The sequence below is a fragment of the Mchenga conophoros genome, linkage group LG5 (genome assembly GCF_057382185.1).
Source record: "Mchenga conophoros isolate Kocher_MC1m ecotype Shallow Benthic linkage group LG5, M_conophoros_male_GT1.1, whole genome shotgun sequence".
NCBI lineage: Eukaryota > Metazoa > Chordata > Actinopteri > Cichliformes > Cichlidae > Mchenga > Mchenga conophoros.
This window is the reverse complement of record NC_140530.1, coordinates 17225304-17235764: the sequence shown is the minus strand read 5'-3', so window position 1 is coordinate 17235764 and position 10461 is coordinate 17225304. Positions and strand designations below refer to the sequence as shown.

General features: G+C 39.5%; 1 protein-coding gene across 1 annotated transcript; it reads right to left on the bottom strand.

The window, feature by feature from the left end:
- Positions 1–1720: 1720 nt before the first annotated feature.
- fmoda (fibromodulin a) lies at positions 1721–5511 on the bottom strand. The gene is made up of 6 exons (XM_085275538.1): positions 5407–5511; positions 4478–4867; positions 3735–3857; positions 3495–3635; positions 3144–3411; positions 1721–2858 (listed from the first exon to the last, which is right to left on the bottom strand). Exons 2-6 carry the CDS (start codon positions 4838–4840, stop codon positions 2707–2709), a joined length of 1047 nt encoding a protein of 348 aa, XP_085131664.1. The 5' UTR covers positions 4841–4867; positions 5407–5511; the 3' UTR covers positions 1721–2706.
- Between the last annotated feature and the right edge of the window lie 4950 nt (positions 5512–10461).

The following is a 10461-nucleotide window of genomic DNA, read 5'->3' as shown; positions in this document are numbered from 1 at the left end:
ATTGAGAACATGGTTGTTGTTCAATAATAAAATTATTCCTCAAAAATACAACTTGCCTAATAATTCTGCACTCCCTGTAATTCTGCACTCCCTGTATGACGTAAAGGCATAAAGTTCCCAACAATTCCTATGAAATGTCCTCGAAATTACTCAGTACTCAGGAAGAAACAGGAAGTGAGCCACATGTTGTCATTACTACTCTCCACCATAACTATACACAAATCCTTCTTTTATTGAAAGCAGAGCTTGTGAGTTTAAAGCTGTGAGCAAACAGTATTATTGCCCAGTGGCAGTTACTCAGACAGTGTGAGACCTTTAGTTGTTCTCTTTTCTCATTGTACCTGTTTGCAATGGTCTGTACCTGAGTTCTCTGCTATTTTGGTCACTGACCCTTAGCCACAAGTTAACCACAGAAGTCATTTGATATACATTTTACTGTGATGATGATCCTGTGGTGTTTGTCCACAGACTACAGTGGAAAAACATCCTAAATTTAGACATTATGTGTCCTCTGACCATCCCACATCTGGTGAGCTGACGCTTAGAGGGTTAGGCCCTGATGCAACAGCACGTCATCGTTAACATTATCAGCATTACAAGTCCATCCCAGAAAAATATTCATTTGTAACATAGCAGACATTAAGATAGAGCTAAAAGGAACTAAAGAGAAACGTGAGAAGAAAGAAGAGTCTTAGTTTCCCTCTCGAGTAAAGCCAACCAGCCTGATAAATATCTCTATAGCCATGAGAAAATCGCCTTAGCTGTTTAGAGGAGCAATTAGTCTCAAGAATTCGGGTTAATGAGGTACAATTAAAAAAATATAAATATTTTAAGGAATCCAATGACTCTTCTTTGTGCCAGTATCCCCTTAAGAGCTTTCCTCAGTGTTATATTGGGCAGCTTCAGAGTTTTGACTCCTTGTGGTTTCTCAAGGAAACTGGTTTCTGTGGGCACCTTGGGTTAAAAGTGTAAATAAGCTATAAATGAAACACCTCTTTATCCTGTCTATTACTATGTAGAAACCTTGCATCAGGCCCTAAAAACCCTCACTGGTGACTGATACTCGCTTCATGCTCATGTCTGTTATTAAACCTTTGAAATAAGTATGAATTTAACATTGAGAGATAAGATCAACATAAACTTTAATTCAAAGACTTCAAAGACACTTTTCAGCCACGTTTGAAATTGCAGGAGGAAATGCGAGAGAGACCTTGAAGTGGCTCGACCCCAGCGTCCCGGATCTAACTTAAGTGCTAGGTAAATTATTTTAATCCCCCAAAGTTCCTGCTCCGGGTAGTAATTTTCAAAGAGCACAAACTTTGCAGGTGGAGCTTGCAGGAATAAAGCTTCTTTGATTGGTTGAGTGTCTATTTACTGTGTTCCTCTCTATTCAATTACTGAGGAAGTTTGTTATAGCAATATGTGACAACTCAGCAGCCTGTTATCTCAAATAAAATGTATCCTGTAAATGAAACACTATTTAAAAACAACACTTAAAGCACCGTGAAACAGTGAAGTGAATATAACTGATCAAGTCTGGGAAACCTTGAGTTTTTATTATTTAAGTTGTTATAAGGAACCATTTGAGGAATAGCTACAAAAACTTTCTCCTCGGATCCCAGATCAAAGAGAGACAGTTCATACTTTTGACTGATCACCTCAGTATTGCATTTCATCACTGGCTGATCAATATAGGACAAAAATGACACAGATCTTTATTAACTTTATTTATTCTGCAATGGGTTCATGAACAAAAACCCTTTGTCAGGATAATAATTAATCCATGCAATGTTTACATAGATCCTAATTCACAGACCACGAGCCCCACGCATGTCTGATTTACTACAGTACGATATCCATATTATTTTTTTCTCATGGAACAGAGACATTTTCTGTTTCTCTAAGAAAATTTCACTGTGCAAAAAGACGATCTTAAACAGAATCAAGCTGTCACAGCATTTTTCTCTCAGAAAGATAAACTAATATAACCAAGTGCAATAACATATTCTCATGCAGTAGACACCATAATAATGTTTTAGTATTCTACATATGATCTATATTTGAAATTATATATTTCACAGTATACAAACCGTTATTTAGCACCTTATTATACAAAGCAATAAAACACATGGAGGAAGTCCCGAAAAGTTGATTCTATTCATCTGGACGTAGCGTCCCCAACCTTATAAACAGGTTGGTGACGCTACGTCCAGATGAGACTGAAGAAGTCACTTGAATGAGTGACAAAATGTTTCTCCCACTAAAAATGCTACGTCCACATGAACAAAATCAACTTTTTGAGATTTCCCTACATGGATGATTGCGCATGCATTAAGACACGTGGAGGAAGAATCATTACAGCACAGTATGCTGTAAATAGGATGAAGGTCAGAGAACCATTCCTGAATTTCATTCAGGTTCTGTTGTTTTTTTGTGATTAAAGGCTCATTTATGGTGTTTTATCCTTGTAAATCTGAAATTTCAATACACGAGAAAAAACAGGCTTTCATTCTTTCTTTCTTTCTTTCTTAACTGGAGGAATTTCTAGTAAAGCTCACAGTGATGCTCTCTGCAATCACTAATAACTAACTCACTACCTGCTGTAGATATCAACTTATATCTGCTGTAACCTGTTTTTTTTTTTTTAAATAGTCCTGCTGTAGGTGCATGTGGTGAACTGAGCCACAGACTGCGTTGTGCACATGCTTAGATCTCAATGTCGAGAACCTGGCGCAGACAATGGCTCACGTCGGTGGGGATGTCCACAAGACTGAGCTCGTTTCCATCCAGTCGCACCATTAAGAGTCTGGAGAAATTTGTCACGTCCACAACACTGCAGAAGCTACCCACAGTAAACTCTACAGGCAAGAGAAAGAGTGGAGACAGCGATGAGTTCACTTTCATGCAAAACTGTAAAATGGCAGTATAACTGTATAAATCACCCCAGGAAAAGACATGTCCAACATCTCATTTCTCAAAATCCAGCAAACAACTTTTTGTTCTCGTTTAATCTAAGTGGCAGTACATATACGATCATGAACTTTCTTATTACGAAATCAACAAAACTGGCTTAAAGGTAGAAAACTGCATGGTAATGTAGAGCATGACGATTAAAAAAATGATTTCTTCAAAGAAACTCTCACCTTTGATCTGATTGGCTTGCAGGTAAAGGTATTGCAGCGTGGTGCTAACTGAAGGAATTCTCTCCAGTTTGTTGAAGCTCAGGTCCAGCTCCACCAGCCCAGACACGTTAAACATGTTAGCGGGGATGCCTTTATTTGTTAGCAGGTTATGCGACATCCTAAAATACTGTAGCTGAGAGAAGAGGCTCAGGAATCCCTCAGGTATAGAGTCGATGGCATTGTACTCCAGGTAGAGCTGATGCAGGTATGCAGGGAGCGGAGCTGGGACCTGGGACAGTGACACAACATCTCTGAACGAGATTACCTTGGTTGCTTAATAATGCATTTAGAAAAAAACAGATAAACAATTACCTTTGTCAACTTGTTGCTACTGAGGTCAAGCAGTGTGAGGGAGTTCAGCCCCTTCAGTGATGAGCCCACCTCTGAGAGAGCATTATCATGAAGGTACAGGATAGTGAGGTTATCCATTCCCTCTAGGTCTGCAGGTGACACCTAGGTAAAAGTGGCAATAGCCGTAAAGCATATCGTAATGTCTCAACTGATGTTGGACTAAAACAGGAGGGCTGTGAATGTGAATTTTTGAAGATTTACCTTCTCAATCATGTTGTTATCCATTCTCAGGTCTCTCAGGCAGAGGGGAAGGTTTGAAGGAATGCTGGTCAAATTATTGTATTGTAGATATAAACGCTCAAGTTCCCCCAGCTTCACAAATGCCTGCAAAATGATCAAGATGAGCAGGTATAAAACCCAAAAAGAAAAATCATCCTAAATTATGTGGTGGTTTTACAATAAAAATGATGAAAGGGGCCTTTTCAGAGCACAGATGCATTATTGTCGGTTGTGATATTGAAATGATATTACACTACATCTTTTTATGTGTTTGCAAACGACCGGCTAAGTTTCAACTAGCATTCAAACTGATGGTTACAGTGCGTGAATGTGCGTGATGTGTTTTTCAGTGTGTTTCACTGGAGAAAGAGACTTTATGCTGAGGGTTGTAGACCACAAGGTTTGTGGCTCTGATGTAGCAAGCTGCTGTCTGGTTTAGTGTGAGCATGTGCTCTGCTGATCACACTGCTTTACCCATACATGTTTCAAATTATAACAAGTTTATTATATGATGACAGAAAACTAACCACAATATTTATTCATGTTTTTTCCCCCTTTTGGTTTCTTCTTTTCTTTAAAAAAACAGGTAACACAGGAAATTAACTTGAGGATTAAGAACAGACAGCAATAAAAGAAAACCGACTCGGGCTGTTAGACACCTGTCAGCCATTGTACCGCTATTTATAGTGATGTGTGTCTGGATGTGCCTATGACTACGTGTTTACCTTCTTGCCAATTGATTCAGATGTCAGCTGGTTGAAATGCAACATAAGCCACACCAGATTGGTTGCATTGCTTAGAGCCGAGTCAGGCAAAGATGTGATGGCATTGTGTTGAAGATACAAGTATTTGATATGGGAGGGAATCGGTGGCACGGTGGTAAGGCCTCGCCCATTACAGTACATAGCAACGGGGAAGGAAGAGGGGCAGTCACACTCGTCAGGACACGCCGACACACTGTATGCTCTGTCTGCATACTGGGAGCCATAAAAGTATCCTTGGCTCTGCCAGTAATTTGTCCAGGAGTTCCATCCATGGCAGAGAACGAGGGGAATCAGGGCAGACAAAAGGAAAATCACCTGACGCATGATGGAAGGAAGTCACTCAAATCTTAACTGTAATGTAACACAGGGAGAACAGAGGGACATGCAGTGGTATTAAAAAGGCCAAAAAATAGAAAAAGTTATTCACAATCACCAAAATGTTCGAGATTTATAATCTTACAGATGTTTTAGAACGTTTTGAAATGCTCAAACATGTGAAATTTGACATTTAAAAGAACAAAAAAATCTTTCAGAAGTATAACTGCCAACTTTAACTAAATCTGTTATTCTTCTGTCCTACTTAGGTTTAAGGTGCAGTGCAGGCATGGACTTCATTTGGAAATATTGCTGCCTGCAGGCAGTCACATTCTTACTGGTCTTAGTCCACAGGGAAACTCAGAAAAGCCTTTCCTGGCTTTCTTAAACCTTCCATGAATGCCAGTTTTGTAATATTCACTCTGTTACCTTAAAAATTAAGGTAAAACATTCAGTGATTATTTTTCCAAAATTATTCTACCCTTACTTCTCATTTAGCCTTGTATAAATCTCAATTTAAAAGAAAACAAAAAGATTTCACACACTTGCATGCACACACAAACACACACACCTACCCGATCAAAGGCACTGGCCCTCTTGTCCCCCGCTCTCTCTCTGAGTGAGTGTGCTCAGGACTGCAGGGTGCTCTGACACACACTGTATGAAAAGTATTTTCTCCCCTCCCTGCTCTCCGTTCCGTCATGCTAGCCCCCTCCACACCCGTCTGTCTGTTCTTGTGCTTTTGATTACTTCCACCCCCTTGTCCAGTTGCCCGCACCCCATTGCATTTGGTCGGGAATGGCCCACAGCCCACTCTGAAGCCTTTTTTCTCCCCCTCCAGTGTGAATGATGTGAGACGCAGTGGCTTTGAGGGATTGTTCCCATCTGCGAGCAGCACATTCAATCCCTCCGTTTCCTCATTTCGAGTGACCCCCTCTCTTTCTTCACAATAAAGGGTAGAAAAATAAAAGTCATACATAAGTGGCAATGATAAAATGATCCAACTTTGGTTCATATGGTGCAAATGCAAATACCTGTGAAAGACTAAAATGAGTAAGAACTTGATATTACATATACTTTAGCTGTAGCACTGCAAAGAAAGTGGAAGTTTTGTTATCGTAGTTTATTGCAGCTACAAACATAAAATCGCAGGTGTGCTGTTAGCAGGTGAGACACTCACCAGCCAACTGTGTAATTTGGAATAATGAAAAGCTGGATAATTGGTTGTGTTTTTTTCTTCTTGCTGCTTTTTTTAGGAGGTCATCATTACAGCTGGAATAACTCAAAGCAAGCATACCTTCATCAGCACACACCTGCGGGGTTTTTTATTGTGATCTGTGTGGGGAAACGATGCAGAGAAAGAAGTACAGCACAGGTCAGTTTTGTTGTAACAGTACACGGTAAAAACCTTGTTACGCCTTGCATGTGATTGTTTTGTTCTTTCGTAGTTGCTTCAGTGTGCTGACAAGTGTTTTTCCTGTGTTGTGTTGTAACGTGTAAGGCGTTGGTTTAAACATTATTAAACATAATAAGATAACCTTAAGACAGAACCTAGATGCCCTTCGACCTACATAAGTTTTGTTTCATTTTTTTTTTACATGGGTGGACCCAACTCTTTCTCGTCTACAACAAGCTTACATCTTGTAAAGGGTTAAATGAAACCATGTGTGACAGTCTCTTTATGTTGTCTGTCTGGTTTCAATGTGGGCCTCTTCCTGCTTCTCTATGTTCTCCAACTCAGCGTCCATAAGAACCAGTGTTTCTACTCATTTTCTGCCCTCTCGACATCTTTTCAATCATTGGTTATTCTGAACTTCTATCTCTTCTTTCTATCCCGCTTTTTCTCTCCTCCTTTGATGTAAGCTTGGAAGATCTATAATTTTTCACTAAAATATTATATTTACACATGGTGATGAAATCTCTGAGCTTTAACTATATGAAGGGAAAGATTTTTTGGAAACACATGAAAATATAAACAGTTAGGTCCAATATTTGTTGGGAGAAAGACAAAATATCTGTAGTTTTGCCTCTGCTCACCACCACACTGGATCGCACAGTCAACGTGCTTTCAGTTTTACTTTGGAGGGTTTTTCAGATGATTTGCATGAAGTTTTTTCTTGCAGCTTGCTTCAGGTCATTATCCATTTGCACTGTGGAGCTCTGTCCAATCAGTTTTGCAGAATTTGACGCAATCTGAGTTGAGAATATAGCGTTGTATACTTCAAAATTATTCTGCTGCTTATATTAGCAGTCACATGAGCAATAAAAACTAGTGACCCAGTTCCACTGGTAGCTATATCGACGTTATAACGCTGCCTCCGCCATGTTTGACATATAATGTGGTATGATTTGGGTGATGAGCTATTATTTCCTTCTTCAGATTTTTCTCCTTCCATCATTCTGATAATGATCTTAATCATAGTCTCATCTGTCCATAGATTTGTTTGCAGAGCTATCCGGTTGTTCAGTCTGATGTCACTAGCCGTGTCTGGACCTAAACTCCGCTGCAGGTCCATATATCAAACGATCACTATGGCATTACTGAGAGTTGAAACTGTCTAAAGTCTTTCATCTTGAATAAAATGATCAGCGTTCTGCTCTACCAGGTGTAACAATTGAGTTTAGCATCCGGGCATCCATGAAAACGAAATTTATGACATTTAACGGAGTTAGAAGTAGCAGGGAGTTAGCTCGCTAGCTTCTATCTAAATACAATATAGCATGTCCTGACTGCGGGGTTTTGGAAACAAATTAAAAAGTACAGCTCTGTTATCACTTCCAGCATAAATGAAGACAGGAAACTAAAAAGCAGTGACGTTTGTAGGGTTACTGAAGTTGGGCTAGCTGGTATATAATGATGTGCTACGTGACCGCTAGCGACACAGCTATGTTAGCATAATATAAACAAGCTAACTTTTTTTCCCCACTCGATAAAAGTTACCGTGAGTGTTCTCGGTGGTCAGGAACAAATGTAATCGCATGGCAGGATGCTGTAAAAGGACCAAACTTCAGCCAGGAGAACAACTGAGATAATCCATCCATAATACAAGGTTAGTCATTCATATACTGCTGCATGGGCTGGGCTGTAGTTACATCCTAAGGTTTTAAAAACTGAGCTTAAATAAATGATTAGCAGTAATAAAAGCCGAGGGAGGTCAACAGTGATCACTGACTGTTTTAGGAGGTTTTTGAGATCAAATAGAAGAAAATACATAACATTAAACATGTTAACAACACAAAAGCCATATTAAACGCAGACTACTTTAGGCCCGGAAGTAGGATTCGTCGTGTCATCACTGAACAACCGGATTGGTTGTCCTAAAAGTCGCTAGAAGTCGCTAAATGACGTCATCGCCTAATTTGCATAATTGGTCATGCTAATGTACCTGTAACCTATGTTGTTGGAGAGAGAAATAACCTCGTGGAAGAGACATAAAGTGAGTAAAAAACGTCCTAAATGCATTTAGAGTTTATTTAGAACTACAAATTAAATTTCTTTTAGCAATTATTGTTTTTTTTAATGTCACAATTCCAACCCTGCTCCTTTACCTGGGCTTGGACCGGCAAAAGTGACCCGAAATAGGCACTCTGGTGGAGTTACTTTGTGTGTGTGTTTATAAGTAGTTCTAAACCTTGTGATCCACAAAACAGCATAAGAGTAGAAGAAGAACTGACTGCGTTACAGCACCCGCTGCTTGTTGAGAGTAAAAGCGATACGCGCTTTCACGTCTTTTTTTAGCGACTTTTTTTTAGAGAAAAAGTCGCTAAGGGGTCTGAAAACTCGCTAAATATAGCGACAAAGTCGCTAAGTTGGCAACACTGTGGTGCATGGGCTGGGCTGTAGTTACATCCTAAGGTTTTAAAAACTGAGCTTAAATAAATGATTAGCGGTAATAAAAGCCGAGGGAGATCAACAGTGATCACTGACTGTTTTAGGAGCTTTTTAACATTAAATAGAAGAAAATACATAACATTAAACATGTTAACAACACAAAAGCCATATTAAACGCAGACTACTTTAGGCCCGGAAGTAGGATTCGTCACGTCATCACTTAACAATCAGATGCCGACTCATTTAGATGTTTTCTAGCAACATATAATCTGGCCTCCGTGTTCATGAGTGGAACCAGTGATTTGTTGTAACGACAGACGTAAATTGACTAAGCAGGCTGTCATGAGAGCGAGCAACCTCCATAAATGCAACAAGTCAAGGAATAAGCTTTGTTTTGTATCACATCTAACATAGCAACTATTGAACAATCTGTACATGTTGTCACATTCAGTCTGACTCTTTTTAAGTCAACATATTTCCCAAAATGATAATTTTGCAATCCATTTATGTAGCTTTTAGAGACTCATCCAGAGTCTGTTGGCTGTTCTTCCTGTAGCCATTGCATCCGACATCTGACAGTAAAAAGCTTTATGAATCAAAAAAAGGGAAGAAAAGGGTGACCAGATGTCCACATTGCATTACATCTAAGCCAAAAGTTTCTTCCCTCTTTCTTTTTTGTCTGCAGGCATCCACAGACAGATGTAGCATTGGCAAAATGTTTAAGCAGTCATATTTGTTCCTGTAAAATGTTTTAGTATTTATTTGATTTTAAATATTTCTCTTAAAACATCTGAGGAGTTGTGTTCAACACCTGTGAAGTGAACCAAGAGACCGATAATTAACAGTCAAACCCTAACATGAGGTTATAAGGTTAATAACTCTTGAAATACTGAAATCTGCTTTTATGAGATTGTTAGGCAGATAAAGTTGTGTGACTTTTGTGTGCATGCATGAGACAAAGATAACCTTTCTGTGCCACGGTGTGACACATTCTCAAGGTTACCAGCAGCTACCCTTGAAAGTGAGGGAAATGACTCAAGGTCTTCAAAGTAAAAGGGTAATCTGGACTTTGAGGAGCAACATGTCCAACCCCCACCCATGTCCCCCCGTCCCCAAACTGGGTCATGAGCGGCACTGAGCTAGAACTTAACCCTTCTAGCGCAGACTGTGAATGCCTGCTAATTTCTTCTTGTGCAAAAAACCAAAGAAATACCAAGAAACCAAAACACTGACAAAGAGATATCAGACAAGCCAAACGCCAGGCAGAAGTAACTGCAAAAATACACACGGACAACACACTAACTTCTTTTATCTCCAGCATGAAGTCAAACAGGAAAAACGCAGTTTGTTTGCAGCACGTTGCTTAAAATGAGCCAAAGTGCTCCGTTACATATGTATGGCAGTCAGATGTTCTCCCTGCTGGCTGAGGTAGAGATTCATGCGGCCCTCATAAATTTGCACTAATTTAAAAAAATCCTGTGTTTAATTGATAAGTAAGACGTGATGTTAGGGTTCCTGAAAAAGAAAGTATGGAAGAAGATAATAAAACAGTAGAGACGATAAAAGATTCACTACAGAATTCACTGCTACTTGTGATGCATTTTTTTCTTAAACTGCATAGTTTGCACATCTCTGTGTTTCTCATTTCCTGGACGCTAACCTTAACTTTTACATGCTTCACCTCATCCCTAATGATACACACACTCACACGAGCAGCATTAATAGCTCTTCTCAAGCATCCCTGATCTCCTCACTCCCTGCACTCCACTCTAAATATAGCTGCTTCTAACTTGTCCTC

Bases quoted from the DNA above. Each gene is read 5' to 3' on its own strand.
- fmoda (XM_085275538.1), bottom strand. From the start codon at position 4,840: ATGCGTCAGGTGATTTTCCTTTTGTCTGCCCTGATTCCCCTCGTTCTC. The intron at 3,636-3,734 runs GTAAATCTTCAA...ACTTTTACCTAG, and splicing joins ATAACAACATGATTGAGAAG to GTGTCACCTGCAGACCTAGA. The intron at 3,412-3,494 runs GTAATTGTTTAT...TCACTGTCCCAG, and splicing joins GTAGCAACAAGTTGACAAAG to GTCCCAGCTCCGCTCCCTGC.